This window comes from Ctenocephalides felis, unplaced genomic scaffold, assembly GCF_003426905.1.
Source record: "Ctenocephalides felis isolate EL2017-DRISC unplaced genomic scaffold, ASM342690v1 CF-g0.4_SCAFFOLD_03572, whole genome shotgun sequence".
NCBI lineage: Eukaryota > Metazoa > Arthropoda > Insecta > Siphonaptera > Pulicidae > Ctenocephalides > Ctenocephalides felis.
The window spans coordinates 15,421,981-15,442,369 of NW_020539726.1; the positions used below are offsets into that span (position 1 = coordinate 15,421,981).

Genomic DNA, 20,389 nt, shown 5'->3' on the forward strand with positions numbered 1-20,389 from the left:
ATTAAAATTATTTTTTTTAGGTCTGTTAAACCATTTTATTCTTTTGTACGACCTTAACTGTGACGACAATGGCAGCTGATTTGATGCAATTTACATTACCTGCTGAATCTCATGGAGTTAGTTCAGAAGGCGTTTGGCTAGTGTCTTTTATTTCATTTATTGCTTACACAATGATGCCATTGTATGCTTGGCATGCTAGCCTTTTTGGAATATGTTTAACAATTATTCAAGTGGAGTCAGTTTATTACAACAAAGCATTACTTGGATACTTACTGGTATCAAGTGAGTTCCATAACTAATTGGCCTGCCTTTACATTCGGTTTAACATTAGTTTCAAATTTACCTAAATTTAGAGTTAAATTACTATACTTGAAATTTTATATTTATATTAAATTTAATTATCTAATCCAATTAGAAAATATAAGGTTTACCTAAATTCTTTGTCTATATTCTAGGTTGGTGCCAATTTACTTATTTTTGTAGCAGTCAATGCTTGTGGAATTATTTTGCATAGATTTACAGAACAGAATCACAGAAAAGCTTTTCTTGACACAAGAAAATTAATTTCTGCCAAACTGGATTACGATGACGAAAATGAGAGATTGGACAGAATTTTATTATCACTTTTACCCCAGCATGTTGCTGGTGAAATGAAATTTGATCTTACCCATGCATTCAGAGACACACCTACACATAAATCTTATCTACAATATCATGAGAAATTAAGGTATTATAGAAATTATACATAAACTAAGTTGAATGAGCACCATCAATTTATTTTCATATCATGAGCATAGCTGAAGGCATTATTGACTTGGTTTCATGATTGTGATGATAATTAATTATTCAAATATAAAACAAATAAGTTAGTCATACTAAAGGTAATACTCATGTTAATCCTTATTTTGATCATTGCCTGGCTATGCCCATGGTATATAGATAGCACTTAATATATATTGTTGAACTTTATGATAATGAATTATTTTATCAAATAATTTTATATTTTGCAATTTTCTTTAAAGAATTTTTATTTATTTAATTATACATCTAATATATGAATATTTTAATTTTATATATACTGTTAAGAAAAACACATTTAAGTATTTAATATTCCATGAAATTGGTGGAATGAAGTATTTTATATATATATATATATATATATATATATATATATATATATATATATATATAAGTTTCTCTTAAGCATCTTCTTTTTGCTCTTTTTCATTACTGCTCAATCTACGCTTTAGTTTTTGTGTTGGTTGATCAGAAGATTGTGTCATAGATTGCAGTCGACGCATATCTCTTTTTAGAATTATCCTCTTTCTCTTGACATTATTCTCATCATAATAATCTTCCAAAATTCTTTTATCAGCACTGCTGTCACTGTCATAGTTAGTTGAAATTTTAGTAGAAGATTCATTTTTGGCAGGAGCCACAAAAGCTGTTTTATTGCTCTTCAAACTTTGAGCTGTTCTGAGCATTTCGATATGCTTGTTTTTTCCTTGCAGCTGGTCCAATAAAACTTCTTTTGCATCTGTTAGTGATTTTATTGTTATTTTATTCTGCATTAACTCTTGCAAAAGTTTCATGTTCTCAGATGATTTTGATTCTAATCTTTGTGAAGTGTTACTCAAGTTTCGATTTAGTTCATTTACTAAAGTATCATACTCGGATAACTTCATATTTTTCTCAGCAATCTCTTGTTCTTTATTAGTTTTATATGAGTTATATTTTTCTGTTAAATCCTTGATGTGTTGTTGTAGCTCCAAATTTTGTTTTTCAGCAAATGCTTGTTCAGCTTTTATTTTTTGTTGACATTCGGCTTTACACAAATCGAGATGATTAGCAAGATCTTTTATGGCTCTCAAATCATTGTCAGATTTTTGTTTATATTCCTGATTAAGTTGTTCAAAAACTGTGAGGTCTGATTTCAGTTTCATGTTTTCTTCTTTCAATGCTTCTGTGTTTGTTAATAACTTATTCATGCTATCTATGATTGTTTCATTTTCGATTTTAGTCGTTGCAGAAGACGCCGATTCTTGCTTGTATTTTTCTAGAATATTTTCATAGTCCTGCTGTAAGATATTAATTTTATTTGTGAGTTCAGTTATATCTGATTTATAATTTGTAATTTTATTCATAGATTCTGCACGTTGCTGTTCAAGTTCACTGATTTGTTTTTGCATAATAGAATTGTGGTCTGCGCTTTTTGTCAATTCTGCATTTAGACTGTCTACATTTTCTGACAACATTATCTCCTTTTCTTTCAACTCTTCCAGCGATTTCTTATATGAACATAAATCATTTTTCTGACGAATGTTTATTGCATATAATTGTTGATTCAGAATATCAATATTTTTCTGTAGATTCTGTTTATCTATCACTTGTTTGTGAAGATAATTTTGCATTTCAGGCCACAAATTTTCAATATTTGCCAATCTTTGTTCTACGAAATTTGTATTTATCTTCAGATTTTCCCAATCGGTAGCTGTTATGCATCTTTCATCTTTTTCTAGTTTGAAATCTTTTTTGCATTGCTCATATAATAATTGCAATTCGGTCAAATCTTTAATCTGGCGTGTGTATCTCTCCTCTGATTGTTTCAAGCGTTTTCTTAAATCGCGAATTTCGAAATCGTATTTTGTTTTTTGGTTTATTAAGTGTTTTAATTGTGTGTTTATTTTTACATTATACTCGTCGACCTCCAGTTGAGTTGCATAATTGATTGCATTTTCAGTTTTGCTACTACTGCTCTGTTGAGGGTTACCTTTATCGAGAAGATCAGAGTTGAAACTTGGCCTCTCATAATTAGGATCTGCATCTCTTGTTTCTATCTCATTTCGATTTTCTTGTTGTTCAGGGTTAAATTCAATATTACTTTCATGATCTGAATCGTCGATATATGGTAGATCGTGATTGACATATGAACGGTACGAATCGCCTTCTTCAAAATATCTTACGTTTTCCCCGTCTGTACATTCTTCTTGAAATAAGAAATCTTCGGCTTGAGTATTCATTTTTGATGAATACTGTTCCTAAAAATAAATGAATTTTTGGAATACACATAACCATCATTTATTAAATTAATTATAAACGCATCGAAATGATTGGCGAATATAACAGTTAATTCTTCAAAATTCGGATTGGTTAATTATGCATTTATTTACTTACATCTATTTAATAAATACCACTTTTTGTCGATTATTAGTTAACAACTGATAACTAACTTATTTTTAAATTTTTTAACACTTTTATAATTGATAACTGACTACATAATTATTAATATTGCATCTGTGCACTGAAGTTATAACATTACAAAAGAGCTGCCAACTTCAAAATAAAAAAATGCAACTTCATGTTTTCAAGCTATGTATTTCCAGGAATATGCTCTATTATATTTTTTTATATCTGCTAGTTTTAACAATAAGATTACAATATAATCTAAAAGTTAAAAGTGATGGTATTGAAAATCAAAATCAAGAAAAAAATAGAATATAAGAAATTAAAGAAAAGAAATAGATTAAATAAAAGAAAAAAAATATATATATATATTTTTTAATTTCAATAAGTATTACAACTGTTAAATTATTAACATCTAGTAATATTGATAAATAATAACATAAATTTAAATAAATAAAAGTGCAAAGGATAAAATTTACATGAAAATAATATCCGTAATATGATTTGATATAAAACATAAGCAAATAATAATAAAAATAAAATTAATAAATAATATAAATAAAATTTCTGAGTAATAAAGTAATACTAGAAAAATAATAAAATATAACAAAATAATAATAATAGAAATAGTAAGATAATAATAATAATAATAATAATAATAATAATAATAATAATAATAATAATGCTAGCGTTTACAAATTTATGAGATCATTGGAAATTTTTCGTTTTAGTCTTGTTGGGCGCGCTTCTGAGAATACTTTGTGTGCCAAGTAATTTGGGTGTTCGTCTATTCTTCTTTTGTAGTTGTTTGTTTTTTGTTGAATTTCTTCATTTACTGTCATCATGTTGCTGTCCTGGTGAATCAACCAGTTAGGAACGTACCTAAAGCCGGCCACAGACGTAACTGTATACTTGCGCAACTGAATGAATGCGCAACCAGGCGTATTTTCACAGCGCCCACAGACGGTTCAAGTTTATGTTCAAGTACTTGCGCAAGCATATCACAAATGTCAAATAATAAATGTCAAAACATAACCTAAAAATATATCTTTTTTATTAATTTATGTATTTACAGCATCAGAAGAGAATTCAAAGTGTTCAGAGGGCTAATTTAATAACTTTTAATTGTCGATAACTTCATAAACTTGTATTATGAATTCGCTACAAGTAAAATAAAACGGGACATGTGCTGCCACGCGCGGCCAACGAATGAACTTGCCGACTTGAATGGTTGCGCAATTAAAATAATGAAAAAGTGCTCATGCCTACTCGCTTGCACCAGTCTGTCAAGTTGCGCAAAAAACACGCCACAGACGCTACAGAACACATGTGCAAGTCGCAGGTTGCGCAAGTATACAGTTACGTCTGTGGCCGGCTTAACAGTTCAGTTAGGTACAGGTGCGTTCAGTGCCTGCCGTATGATTTTTTTCTGCACTCGCTGAATAATCTGTAGATTGTTTTTTTTTGGCGGTGCCCCATAGTTGAATCCCATAAGACCACACTGGTTTGAAAATACATTTGTAAATACTCTGGGGCCTCGCTTTACGGCCTAGATACGTTCCGCAAAACTTGGCCGTAAAGCGAAAAGCCGTATAACGAATCAATTATTCTAATACGTATTCATACAAATTCAATGGGATCGGTTCCAAATTTAATAAATATATAATATGGTTATCATTCAAAATGCATTTTATATTTTATTTTGTTTAAATTATAAACATATTTAACAAGAACATAAATTTTACATAAAATAAAAAACTTCAAAAACATTCCATAATTTTTAAATACAGACTACTGTCACCATCATTTTGCGCTGGTGGTTTGATGTGATTGATTTGTGATTTATAACAGCTAATGGCTGAGTTAATTCCTCGAGAGACATTAGCGCTACGTTCGACGTCAGGATCGTTTTCAAGGAAGATGTTATTCCTTGTTCAAAATATGAAAAAGCGCTCGACATGATTTTTGATGTTAGCTGTTTGGATACAACACGTTCTGTATCTTCATCAATTGCCGGCTCTGCTTGCAACTGATTAGCTGCAAGTAGATCCAGCACATCAGATTCGTTTAAATCTTCAAAACCGAGATCATGTGCTAAATCCAAAATGTTTTGTCTAACTTCAGGAAGGAATTAACTTCTGCATCGGTAGTTTTTATACATTCTGGCCATATTTCTTTCCAAACATGATTCATTGTTGTCGATTTCAATTCCTTCCAGGATTCACTAATGTTCTCAACAGCATCCTTGATATTATAGTTTTTCCAAAACGTTTGAACCTTTGAAACGTTATAGTTTAAAGATATATAAAAATTTTCATTTTCGATTTTTTTGCGATTACTATAACTTGCGCTACGGGAATTTAAAAAAGCCGTTATAGCGAAACATTTTAGGCCGTATATCGAAAACGTTCCTTAATTAAAGAGGGCCGTTATAGCGAAAGGCCGTATAAAGAGCGGCCGTATAGCGAGGCCTGGGTGTAATTAGTTTGTTGTTTGTCGACAGTTCGGAACGTTTATTCAGTAGCCAGTAATGTTTTTTAAATAGTTCATCAATCTGCTGTTTTTTCTTGTTAATGTGAACTCTCCAGTTCAATTTTGTGTCTAGGTGTATTCCGAGATATTTTACGCTATCTTTTACTGGGATTTCCTGTCCATTTAACTTAATATAGGGCATATACCAGTACGCGGCGTGAAAGTGATATGCGTAGATTTTGAGCAGTCCAAAAAGAAAGCCATTTTGTAGGAATATCTATATGTTCTTGTAATAGTTGCGAAGCTATTGCGGGATCTTTATTGGAGGCAATGATACATGTATAGTCAGCAAATGTCGACACGCTTGTTCCGGAGTATAAAGGAAAATCCGCTGTGAATATAAGAAATAGAGTTGGAGAAAGGACGCTTCCCTAGGGCACCCCAGAGAGGATCTTTCTTTTGGTCGACTCCTCGTTGTTAATGCTGACGAAAAATTCCCTATTTTCAAGGAACGATTTTATTATTGAAAATATCGGTTCTGATAAACAGCGTATTAGTTTGTACAACAAACCAGTGTGCCATACTTTGTCAAATGCTTGCGCAACGTCTAAAAATACAGCCGAACAATATTTGCTTGCATGGAACGATTCGTTAATTATATTTACTAGGCGATGAACCTGTTCTATTGTTGAGTGTTGTTCTCTAAAGCCGAATTGGTGATTTGGAATTAGGTTTTGATTCAACAATTCTGACTTAATGCGTTGGAGTAATAATTTTTCAAATATCTTCGAAATACAAGAAGGTAGGCTTATTGGTCTATAGGAAGACAGTAAATGAGGATCTTTCCCAGGTTTACGTATAAGAATTATTTTAGCTACTTTCCAAGTTTGAGGGAACACTTTTAATCTAAGAATTGAATTGAATATTATTGTTAATAATCTAAATCCCTTTTCTGGCAGTTCTTTTATCATTTTTATCGTAATTTTATCTAAAAGAAAAAATAATAATAAAAATAATAGTATTAAGGGACACACACCTAGTGTGAAATTTTCAAAAAATCGAATTTTGAATTTTTCCATATTTCGAAAGGTTATACCTTTAAAAATAACATAATAAAATTTTAAATCGATATCTCAAATAGTTTTTGAGTTACAACAATTTAAAATAGTATATAGAGTATATAGTATAACGATCATTTTATCTTTAAACGCGTTTTCTCGAAACAGCACTTTTCGAATTTGCTGGAATGATTACTCTGAGACAAATGATCCGATCGCTATCAATTTTTTTTGCGTCTCCTCTATATAGTTTTCCATACGATGACCCTCCAGTTTTTTGATCGGAACAAAAATCGAATTTTGGCAGGCAATTAATTTTTTTTTCAAGATGCCGCCATTTTATCAATTTTTGATTTTTTTGTTCGCCCGAGGGTCATTATACAGACAATATGTTCTAGTTTAACGAGATTTTTTTTTATTATGTTTTATCAACGGAGAAGGCTGCAATCACTCCAGCAGTGGAGGACCTCTTTTATGGCGCCGCCGAAGATTGCGTGTCATTTCAAAAATATTTAATATTTTATTTAAAAAATTACTGTGTATTCTCAAAACATGTATAAAGATACCCTCAAAATTTCAAATAGGTGTATTCACTAGTTCTTTTGTTCTTTTAATTTTCATAAATGACCTTTTTTAGGTTGTCATACTAGGTGTGCCTCTTAATAATGAAAACAATAATCAACTAGTTGGTATTGGTATTTTGCCTTGAGGCAAGTTACATGAACTTCCCGATTTGTGTAAATAATCGACTTAATCAATAAAATATAAATTAATTTATGAGTAGTTAAAAGTATTCGAAGTGGATTTACCGGTTGGAGTATTTTTTATTTAAAAGCAAATTTTCAAAAATCAATAATTTTTATAATTGAGCCAGTTTTTTGTAGGACTTTAATTGTTTAGTATGCTCATTAAGACCAAGTACTCTATCGTTATACAAAGTAAAATCGTCTAACATTAATTTTAAATAGTGGGGCGCATGGCATCGTGCTTTAAGGGGTTAGGGGTACTTGGGATTTTTGAAAAATCGATTTTTCTTTTTTTGCATTTTCATTAAGGGTAAGATCTTGAAAATATTCTCTGAAAATTTCAAGTTGATCCGATGATTACTTTTTGAGTTATTGGACACTTACCAGCGCGTTGACGCAAGTGGAGAGCTCGATACTTATACTCAAGATCATTCTCCCTCACCTCCTGATGTTTTAAAAGCTTTCAAACCGATTTACAACGATCTCAGCAATGATAATTTACTTTCAAGATGTTTTGGTTCAAGATTAAATCCATAATCAGAAAAAATTAAAAGCTTCAACCAACTAGTGTAAAAAATATACCTAGAAACCGTGAATACTAGTTTTACTATCGTACAAATTGCTGAATGCATATACATAATTATTATTATTGATTATGGATACCTTAGAACCTAATTGTGGGTATAATTCCCATTGGTATGCTGAAAAATTGGATGCTGCACGTGTGAAAGTGGCAGATCAGCGCGCCAACGAGAACACTCAGGAGGCCAGAATGCTTTGTAGGCAACAGCAAATGGAAATTTTGGAAACTTGCACAATGACTGATAAACTATTATATGGCCCAGATATAGACGGCTTGGTTTAAGTAATTCAATAATTCGAATTTCTGTACGTAAATCCAATGTGAAACTTTAAACGCGTTTTTCTCAAAACTATGTTTTTTGAAACGGTGACCACTGTAACTCGAAAACCACTTAGTAAATTTTAATGAAATTCATACAGCTATTAGAATACATAATAAACTCGTGCCTGATCGAAGGATTTTTATTTTTTCAAAAATTTGAATTTTTTAAGACCAATTAACTGTTGATTTTTACCCAAAAATCTAGATTTTTTCTTTCTGATGCTGCCATTTTGTTAATTTTTGCAAAAAAAAGAAAACCTTCGATCCGGCCCGGAATTAACTATTCATAAAACTATTTTTTTAATTTGATTGATTTTAGATGAATCTCTAAGGAGTTATGATGGTCACCGCCAGGGCCGTTTTTCGAAACAGGGTCAACAAAAACGGCTGTAACTTTGGGAATATTGATTTTTTTTTCTGAAATTTTTGTTACATCAAGTCAAAACATAGTATAATAATGCTGTATTAATATTTTTGTAGAAAAACATCGTTTAATAACAAAAAAAAAATACTGAAAACACTCATTTTTTCCTGCCTGCAAGTACCCCTAACCCCTTAAGGCAAATTGCTCGAACTTCCCGTACCGTTGCGAAATGTTCGAGGAATATTAAATGTTTTTAAACAGATTATCATAAATTCTGTAATATCGTTAAATATTTATAAGAATTATATAAACTGAATTGCAAAATTGAAATTATTTGTTTAAAGTATAATAGAACTTTAGTCAGAATTAAAAATAAAATCTGAATTATTTTCGATATACAAAAAATTTTTTTGAAAAAAAAATTGAAAAAAAAATTTGAAACAATTTTTTTTTCCAAAATCAATTATTTTGTTAAAACAAGCAGAAGGTTTAATCAAGGTCTGAATCATTCAAATCGTACCCTTAGTTCTCTCAGAAACTGACATTTTTTGCACATTTAGCTCTGTATCTTCGAAATGGCTGGGCCTGCCCTTGCCAAAAACCAATAACCACTTCTCCCTATCATTACTAATTGAATATTTTTTAGATCATTCAAATCGGATGCTTCATTATCTCAAAAACTCGATTTATATTTTCTGCACTCTTTGCTCTTTATCTCCGTACCTGCTGGACCTGCCTTTGCCAAAAACTATTCAGCACATCTCCCTGTCAATAGGAATCGAATGTTTTTTGAACCATTCAAATCGGTTGATCCGTGCGCCCGAAAACGTGAACGAAAAAAATGCGGACACACAAAACACACACACACAACCATTTTTTCTGAGGTATGCCAAAATGTTCAGAAACCTTCGAAACGTCGAGAAATGCAAGAATTTTCAATTTCGATTTTTGGACGATTACAATAACTTACTGGTGGTTCTACTTTATAGGGCTTACACTTGTTCATTTATGATGTGGTTTTACTTCACGTGGTTTATACTTGTTCATCTATTTCAGCCAGTTTATTTCTTTCAGTTTTAAATCTATTTGTTTATTTTTTTATTGAAATATGCATTTTCCAATTTAGTTTACAATCTATATGTATTTCTAGGTATTTCACGGATTCTTGGTTTGATATAATTGTCTTATTCAAATACAAAGCAGGTTTTGTGTGGCTTTTCAGTGAAATGATGAGGTGTTGAGATTTCTGAACGTTAGTTTTTATGTCCCATTTATCTAGCCATAGTTATGTCTTTGCCAGATTATTTTGAAGTAAAAAAGTAGCTGTTATCACATCCTTATGACTTGAGGTAATGGCAATGTCATCAGCATATGTGCTTATTGTTAAGGCCGGATCGAGTGGCATATCACTCGTGAATAGCAGATATAATATTGGACTGAGAGCACTACCTTGCGGAACACCGGAATGAATTGGTTTTAGAGAGGAGAGTTCTTCGTTTTCTTTAATTTGAAAAGTTCTGTTAGATAAGTATGATTCCAAAATTGTGAAGTATTTTGGAAATGTTTTCTTTAATTCTGACGATTGAGATGGTTGTTCTGTTGCATTGCTGAATTGTTGAATGATGTCTTCTGAAACCAAATTGGTGGTTAGGTATCGAGGTTTCTTTGGGATGGTCTTCTAATAGTCTTTGTAAAATAAGTCTTTCTAATACTTTTGATAGGGATGGAAGAAGACTTATAGGTTGATAAGATTTTACGTCAAATGAACCTTTGTTTGGTTTTGGAATCATTTTGATTTCTGCATTCTTCCAAACATATGGCCAGTAGTTAAATTGAAAAATGGAGTTGAAAATGGTTGTGATTATTAAGAAACATTTTGGTGGAAGTAGCATTTTAGGAAAGACTTCATCGTTAATGGGCGCTGAACACGAATATGTGTATTTAAATTTTCGTATCGTATAATGGCTTTCTAAATTTAGTTTCTTTATAATTTTACAAAGTAACCAGAGCGTTTGAGACTGTCTTGGAATTAACTACGCTAAAAAAATATGAGAAACGATCTAAGGTCGTTTTTAATTTAAATTTGTGATTACTCTATGGCTATCAATAATGGTTTAAAATTTGAATAGATACTATATATAACAAAAACTGAACTAATTTTTGTTCTATATTGAATATAATTTAGGGTGGAAAGTTGGAAGTGTTTATATAGTTTTCATTAAATTATAGTTTGTGTTTAGAAATAATTATTATGATAATAATAGTTTATATAATTTCAGTTTTCTATTTGCTGATATTGTTGGTTTCACCCAATTAAGTGCACAATGCGGTCCACTAGAACTTGTTCGCATAATGAATGAATTGTTTGGTAGATTTGATCACTTATCAAACGTGAGTAATTCAACTTTTTATTATTCAATCAAACTGATATATAGTTTACTTAAATCATATTTCGCATATTTATACCTTTTCTTTTATAGTCCAGTCATTATAGTAAATTCATCTCGGAATTCGAGATACCCAGCTGTAAGTCTGTAAATACTTGTATATCGATACCCTAAAGTTATGTAGGTTTTGAGACAACTTTAGGGTGTCAATATACAAGTATTTACAGACATACAACTGGGTATCTCCGAGATTCGAATTCCGAGATTATTACCTAATTTAAGCTAGAATGACTGGATTATATATGCAATTATATAGTACAATATCGAAATAACAAAATAATAAAAGCACATTTTTCTAAATGCTTGAATAGGAGAACCACTGTTTACGAATAAAGTTATTAGGCGATTGCTATTTTTGTGTTTCTGGAATCAATGAAATGAGATCTGACCATGCTCGTTGCTGTGTAGAGCTTGGACTTGATTTGATAGAAGCAATTTGGTAAGCTAATTGGAAATTATATATATATATATATATATATATATATATATATATATATATATAAGTAGCACATTATTAGCTTAAGTTTAAATATACTTATCTATTTAGTATATTTATCTATTTAGTAGTTTTGTTTACTAATGACAATTGATATGAAGTAATATTGAATTGGCTATTAATGAAAGTAATTTAGTAATTAAAATTAATTTAATTTATTAAAAATTTTATTGAATAAGTTGTATGTAAACAACCTTAACAACAACAATGCATTATTTTCAAAATCTAGTTTCCGTCTTTATGGTGCTATTTTCATTTTATTACCTATAGGTACCACAGAAATTTATTATAATTTTGTTTAAATTATGTCGCAGAAAATGTAATAATGTGTAATAAATATCTCAAAATTACTTATTGTTATATATTACATTACAATCGAGTTTGAATACTGTTTACATAAGTGTTCATAACTCCACGCTGCAAGCATTTTCTGTGCAACTAGTGTTTACATTAATTAAGTACCATCACATATTTATAAGTTATCATCTTTTTTATTACTTGATTTTTATTGCTATTTAATCTTGAAATTTTGAAGTCAAATGATTGGTCAAACAAATGCTCCGTTGAGTATTCGAGTTGGAATTCACTCCGGTTCTGCGACATGTTACGTATCAGGAATAAAAAGGAGACAATTCGATATTTGGTCAAAAAATGTATCCATGGCTAGAAGATTGCAAATGTCAGGAGACGCTGGTAAAGTTCACGTGTCCAGAGCCACCATTGATGCGTTGACGGGCGAGTATGACGTAACAGATGCACCAGGAGGGACATATTATATTGTCCCACCACCACGCAGAAGAAAAGTGAGTTTGTTTTAATTTATTAAAAAAACTATACAAAGGTACTTTGTTTCACTTAATATGTTGATTATATAAATCAGCGTATGTCTGGTATATGCAAATATGCATATAACATCTTTTTATATACATATATTTTAGTTTTATATACATATGTAAATACAATGTTCTTATTCATGCACACATATAACATACTATTTCCGTATGTTGCAGCAAAATGCTTCAAGATTGAATTAACTACTATCATAAATAATTTAAAACATTTTATACAAATAAAATTAGGCAAAATTTAAGTTTGTCCTAGTGGCGAGACAAATGATATTTCAAAGTATTTGTGTCTTTGACATTGATAAACGATTATCCCCTATTTGCAACATTATCATTTAACGCAGTTACTGGTGTGCAGAATATTTTGTTCGAAATTCTAAAGATTAAAAAAATATTACTTTTGTTCATCTACCTAGAAAGTTCAAATAATTTGCTAAAGGTCTTACGCCATACATTACTGTTTTCTAATTTACTAATTTTTATTATAGGCGCTCGCATTATGCACTTTGGAAATGAATGCACCACTGGGTACGCTGCAAAAACACGAATTATCTATTAGAAAAGTTGCGAGTATAAATCAATTACTGCACAACATAAAATTTGGAGCGGAAATTCCATTTGCTTTCATCGGTGAAAATGAGAGTGCTAATGCACCAAGAGTTGATGCTGATTCTTCAGCTTCTAAAGTATGTTAGCATAAAATAATTTTGGAAATTAATACTAACTTGAAAATATTATACTGCTATGGACACTAATTTTTAATCAGTCTGATCTGATAATTCTATAGATATATTTCTTTAAATTATTTATAATTCATGATTTTGAATGATACATAATCCTGTTATTTCAAACCGTTGCAAGATTTTAATTATGACTGAGAATAATTACAAAGAATATGAAATAGGTTTAACTCACTGAAATAAAATTTGAGCTTCAACATTTTTTTTAAAAGTTGCCTTAATAAGAAAGATGGAAAAAAACTTAAAACAAAATATTTCAAATGTTGGTAATTTAATTTATTTGATAGTAAATTTTGATGATTTAATATGCACATAAATATTTTTTTTCAAAATTTCAAAATTACTCTGCATATTTTCACATTCCCATTATTGAATTTTTATTTGAACAAAACAGGAATTATTTTTTTTGGAATAAAATTTAATTTAGAATATATGTTTTTAGGTTACTGGTGTTTCAAATCTAAGACCTTTCAAGAAAAGATCTTGCAATGTTCTAAGAAATCTGCATACAAGCAACCGCATTGATAGAAATCTAGCAACAGCCATAGAAGCTCAATATCTGGATTTAGAAAACGATGCTCAGATAGGATATCTGACTTTATGTCTTCGAGATAAGCAAAATGAAGCCATGGTATTTATAATTTTTATTAAGTTACACATGCTTATTTGTAAAATATGTTTCAATAACAAAGAATTATTATATTTATTTATTGGTAACTTTCCAGTATCGTCATGAATGTGACCCAGAGTTTGCTGCATCTCTTTGGTGTTGCTTGATATTGGTTGTTTGTGGTGCAGGTATCCAAGGCCTTATGCTACCTCGAACTTTATTTTTACTACTGCTTTTCTTAACGGCCTTTGCCTGGGTCACTTCATTACTGATGTTATTACTAGCAGCAAGGTTACAATGGATATTCTGGGATGTTACTAAAAGTTTTACTTTAAGACTAGCGTTGACAATTTTTACTGTTTTACTTGTTTTCTCAGTATCAATTTTGAATGTGGTGAGTAGATTATTCATTTATGATTTTATATTGAAATCAGTTTATATCTATATTGTTAAAAAAACATACTTTGTCTGTATACCTGATTAAATGTTAAAATAATGTTAGCGATTGGTAATCATCACAATAATAAATTGAATGTTTTTCTTATTTTTTGGATCTTAATCCTTTGTGTGTTTAAATAGGATTTTATTACCTGCTTTCATTCTACTATATGGAAAGTTGATGTATAATTTTTTATTATATAATTAATTTTATTTTTCAGTTCACTTGTTTGCCCAATCCTTCATGTGAAATATCTCAGGCACATTCAGTTAATGATCATTTGTCTTGCCCAGTCCCTATATATGTACCCCTTGGAGGCATTCTATCAGGGTTAGCCGTTGCTGTATTTTTTAAATTATTACTATGGGCAAAATTATCTATTTTGATCTTCATCATGATTTGTTATACATTGTTTGTCCAGCTCTCTCATATTGATCTATTCCATTGTTATGATTCGATAGTCAGGTGAGTCATTGTATATTATGTTAACATGATGATAGTTCTATCAATAATTTATATTACTCAGACATTAAATTTGGATTTGGAAAGAAATAATGTTTCTAAATTAATAATCTAATAAATTAACTACTCTGATCTAATTATTGTAATTAATTAGTGAAGACGATAGAATATTAAAGAAAGTACTTTAATTGAAAGTACTTTTAAAGAGATTGACTTGATAATTGTTGATATTTTGAATAACAAAAACTTAAACCTTAATTAACTTCCCGAAGGAGAAGTTTGTTTTCATAAAAAAATCCGACTCGCTAATTTTATGTTTTCTTGACGTTTCAAGCCATTCTGAATCGAATGAGAACAAATTTGGAAAAAGTATGTGTGTGTGTGTGTATGTGTGTGTGTGTGTGTGTGTGAACAGATTTTTTGCCGTAAATCGACGTTTTCTCAAAAACGGCTGGATCGATTTCAAAAATTTAATAGCCATTCTATGTATCTCGATGAGGACTAGCGTTTCTAAGTTTTGTGCGACGATCAGCCGGGCCGTTTCTTTGTAAATCGCACAAAAGTGAAAAATTTTTCGTCCACGTTTTAGCCCGCAATTCTGAATCGATTTTGAAAATTCAAAAACCGTTCGAAAGGTATTGGTTGGGAATCGTGCTGATTAGTTTTTGGTAGAGATCGGCCGGGCCGTTTTCTTGCAATAAAGTTTTTTAAAAAAAAATTCGACGATTTTTATGATTTTTTTTTGACGGTAAATACCATAGTCTTGTAGATCATACTAAAATATTACGGCCCTATGACAAGTCGTTTAATTTTGAAAAATCGTCAAAGTTTGCAAAAATTAGTATCGTTTTTTTGACATTTGACAAAATTAAACTTTTGATCGACGTTTTCTCAAAAACGCCTGAACCGATTTCATAAATTCAAAAGCCATTTGATGTATCTCAATGAGGACTATAATTTGTCAGTTTTGTGAGACGATCTGCCGAGCCGTTTCTTTGTAATTTGAAAAAAAGTGTTAAACTTTTCGTCCACATTTAAGCTCAAACTACCGGATCGATTTTGAAAAATCAAAAACTGTTCGAAATATATTAGTTGGGAATGATACTGATTAGTTTTAGGTGAAAATCTACCGAGCCGTTTTCTTATAATTAACTGTTGAAAAAAAAATTTAAGCCGATTTTCATGGAACTTTTTTTTGCGATATATATCATGGTCTTATAGAACTTACTGAAATATCACGGCCTTACGACAAGTAGTTTAATTTTAAAATATAATCAAAGATTAAGAAAATGAGTAGTTTTTTTGACGTTTGTTAAAATTAAAATTAGACGATTTTCTTAGTATAACGATAAAGTACTTGGTTTTAATGAACATAGTAAACCAAACGATCATATAAAAACTGGTGATTTTTGAAAATTTGCTATTAGAAAATATTCCGAGTCAAAGTGTTCGTTCATTTTCAATCATATGTAATAAATCCACTCGGAATACTTTTAATCACTCATAAATTAAATTGTTTTTTATTGATTAAGTCTATTAATTACACATATCGGGAAGTTCATGTAACTTGCCTCAAGGCTAAATACCAAACCAACTAGTTTACATATGCAAATACTTGCTTATGTGAACATAATTAAGCTTTTGTTATTCCAAATTTGATTATTATTTATCAGAGATATTTCTACATATTTTTATTTAGACAAGTTTCATACATAATTTCTTTTTTTGCAGATCATTAGTTCCAGCTCATACTTCAAGTCTGGTACAATTATTGATGTTTTTTGGTTGCTTCTGGTCTTCACGGAAGATGTTTAGAGAGAGTTATGAGACTGTGTTACTTGAGAAAAAATGAGGCAATCGTGCAAGACATGATGCAATGTTTTACAACAGTCTGGTGTTAGACTATTGCATGATCTCTTACCTCAGCATGTGACACAATTCTATTTAGAGAAACAAAGAAGACCAGGAAGCACAGTAAGATTTTGTTTGATGTATATGGATTCAACCCATTTTTTGGTTTTAACCAAAAAGCAATATAATATTATTTTATATTATATAAACAATATAAAATTTTGTTTTGATAATTGTTTTATTTACATTCAATAATGATGAATTACATTTTAACACCATCTACAATGTCTTTGAAATACAGTTCAGCCGCTTCTAAAAACTTCCATGATAATTTGCTATAATATTTTATTTATTGTGCAGGATCTCTATTGCGAAAGCTATGCTTATGTTGGAGTACTTTTTGCAACAGTGACAGATTACCATGAGTTCTGCACTGATATGGAAAGCAGCACCAATGGTCTTGATTGTTTGCGCCAATTAAATGAAATCATATGCGATTTTGATAAGGTTTGTTATAAAATATATATTTGTGTGTGTGTATTATTCTGAATAGTTATTTATGTAATATTTACTTTTATCACTTATAACTTTTATGATAATTTTAGCTGTTGCAAGAAGATTGTTTTGGAGCAATTGATAAGATCAAATGTTTTGGGTCCACATACATGGCTGCTGTGGGATTGAGTCCAGAACATAAGATTAATCATGGAGATAATAATTCAATAAGAAAATTTATTACCATTCTTCTCGATTTTACGCAAGCTATGCATGCTCGGCTTCTCACATTTAATACATCTACATATAGAAATTTCATGTTAAGAGCAGGTAATTATAATTTTCAATAATTTTATTAAATGTTATTATTATTAGGTGAATATGAAGCAGACTTTTTATTTAACATTTATTACTTATAACTATTATTCTTAGGTGTAAACATTGGTCCAGTAATAGCAGGTGTGATAGGAGCTAATAAACCTCAATATGACATATGGGGTGAAACTGTTAATATCGCCTACCACATGGACTCAACAGGTTTGGCTGGTCTCACACAAGTTACTGAAAATGTAGCTCATGTTATTCGAGATACACATTACAACTTCAAATGTAGAGGAATGGTGAAGATTAAAGGAAAGGGGGATACAATGACTTACCTTGTTGTTGAAAGGCAAGACCATCAGTTTAGCACAGGTATATTAAACATTAGATTAACATTATAAACTTCCCGAAGGAGAAGTTTATGTTTTCATCAAAAAATCCGATTCGCTAATTTTATGTTTTCTTGATGTTTCAAGCCATTCTGAATCGAATGAGCCCAAATTTGGAAAAAGTATGTGTGTATTTTCTCAAAAACGGTTCGACCGATTTAAAAAATTTAAAAGCCATTCGATGTATTTCGATGAGGACTTGCGTTTCTGAGTTTTGTGCGACGATCGTCCAAACCGTTTCTTTGTAAATCGCAGAAAAGTGAACAATTTTTCGTCTACGTTTTAGCCCGCAATTCTGAATCGATTTTGAAAATTCAAAAACCGTTCGAAAGATATTGGTTGGGAATCGTGCTGATTAGTTTTTGGTAGAGATCGGCCGGACCGTTTTCTTGTAATAAGGTGTTAAAAAATTTTTTTTCGTCGATTTTTATTATTATTTTTTTGACGGTAGATACCATCTTTTTCTAGATCATACTAAAATATTACGGTCCTACAACAACTCGTTTAGCTTTAAAAATTCGTTAAAGTTTGCAAATGGTCTTTTTGGCATTTGTCAAAATTAGAACTTTCATCGACGTTTGCTTAAAAACGCCTGAACTGATTTCAGATATTTAAAAGCCATTTGATTTGATCTCGATGAGGATTATCGTTCTTCAGTTTTATGCGACGATCGGCCAGGCCGTTTCTTTGTAATTTGGAAAAAAGTGTTAAACTTTTCGTCCACATTTAAGCTCATACTACCGAATCGATTTAAAAAAATTAAAAACTGTTCGAAAGATATTAGTTGGGAATGATACTGATTAGTTTTAGGTGAAAATCTACCGAGCCGTTTTCTTGTAATTAACTGTTGAAAAAAAAAAATTAAGCCGATTTTCATGGAACTTTTTTGACGATTTACTTGGTATAACGATAGAGTACTTGGTCTTAATGAACATACTAAACAATTAAAGTCCTACAAAAAACTGGCTCAGTTATAAAAATTATTGATTTTTAAAAATTTGCTTTTAAAAAATACTCCAACCGGGTTGACGTGTTCGATTTTCAATAATGTGTAATAAATCCACTTCGAATGCTTTTAACTACTCATAAATTAATTTATCTATCATGGATTAAGTAGATTATTTATACAAATCGGGAAGTTCATGTAACTTGCCTCAAGGCTAAATACCAATGCCAACTACTTTTGTACGTAAAGATCGAAACTGAATATTTTTTGTTACATATCCTACTTTACAACTTTCTAAAATATTACTGAACTCATTTCATCAATATTTTCCATGTTGTCAGGAAGTTCTGTAATTTCTTACAAACATACACACACACACATTAAATCCCAATTCTTATTGATGAAGTTTATCATGTGTACGTATTGGGTAATTCATGCAACTTACATTTAGGGAAAATGCTACTTTCAACTAGTTTTCTTTGTATCCGTATTTAAAATTTTTCTGAACTACTAAACTATTTTTACTAGTACACAGTCATTTTATACATTTTTATATTATTCTTGTAACCACAATTTTTAGGTGCAACTTATGGCAGAGTGACACCTGGTAGAATAATAAACCATCAAATGATGAATCAACCCCTGCATCGTTATGAGCAATGTGTTCCAGCAAAATATGTTCAGCACTCAATGTTAATTAGGGGAAATTCTAACATGGGAGAAAGCAGTAGGCTTTTACCTTATAGTGGAAACAATGGACCTCATATAGTTAAGGCAAGTATTATTTTAGATGTTAGGCATATATATATATATATATATATATATATATATATATATAAAATCTTAAATTTGATGTTGATATAATATATAATTCAAGTTAAAAAATATTACTATATTCATTTTTCCATTAGGTTCTACCTATGCAGAAGAACTGCCAACATGTATATCACCCAGAGCCTTCTACACATACTATATTTGACCAAACAAATCAACAAGTACAAAGTAGTTTAAACCATTCGCAAATGGAGCCATTTCTTAAACCACTTCCTAAGCCTCCACTACCTGATCATGGCAAGTATCATATTTTTTTCTTTCGTTTTTTTTTATTTTCGATAATAAATTAAAAAGTCAGTATACTCGTATATACATACCAAAGATCTGTTTTTAACTTCCCGAAGGAGAAGTTTATGTTTTCATAAAAAAATCCGATTCGCTAATTTCAAGTTTTCTCGATGTTTCAAGCCATTCTGAATCGAATGAGACCAAATTTGGAAAAAGTGTGTGTGTGTGTTTGTATGTGAACAGCTTTTTTGCCGTAAATCGACGATTTTTTAAAAACGCCTGGACCGATTTCAAAAATTTAAAAGCCAATCGATGTATTTTGATGTGGATTATCTTTTCTCAGTTCCGTACAGCGATCGGTCGAGCCGTTTCTTTGTAATTTGGAAAAAAGTGTTCTTTGGAAAAAACTTTTCGTCCACATTTAAGCTCATACTACCAAATCGATTTAAAAAAATCAAAAACTGGTTGGAATATATTATTTGGGAATGATACTGATTAGTTTTAGGTGAAAATCTACTGAGCCATTTTCTTGTAATTGACTGTTGAAAAAAAAATTAAG

The 20,389-nt window shown here is 30.5% G+C and overlaps 1 protein-coding gene across 1 annotated transcript in view; it reads left to right on the forward strand.

Annotated features, from left to right (window-relative positions):
• The first annotated feature begins 68 nt into the window (after positions 1-68).
• The window catches only part of LOC113388154 (Ca(2+)/calmodulin-responsive adenylate cyclase-like), a 35,364-nt gene continuing 15,043 nt past the window's right edge, over positions 69-20,389 (forward strand). Inside the window, 16 exon segments of the mRNA XM_026625556.1 lie at positions 69-245; positions 247-282; positions 456-727; positions 11,007-11,118; positions 11,486-11,613; positions 12,206-12,473; positions 13,004-13,201; positions 13,698-13,886; positions 13,981-14,259; positions 14,525-14,647; positions 16,657-16,740; positions 16,978-17,124; positions 17,223-17,442; positions 17,545-17,805; positions 19,349-19,542; positions 19,680-19,843. Coding sequence (XP_026481341.1) covers positions 69-245; positions 247-282; positions 456-727; positions 11,007-11,118; positions 11,486-11,613; positions 12,206-12,473; positions 13,004-13,201; positions 13,698-13,886; positions 13,981-14,259; positions 14,525-14,647; positions 16,657-16,740; positions 16,978-17,124; positions 17,223-17,442; positions 17,545-17,805; positions 19,349-19,542; positions 19,680-19,843 — 2,852 coding nt within the window.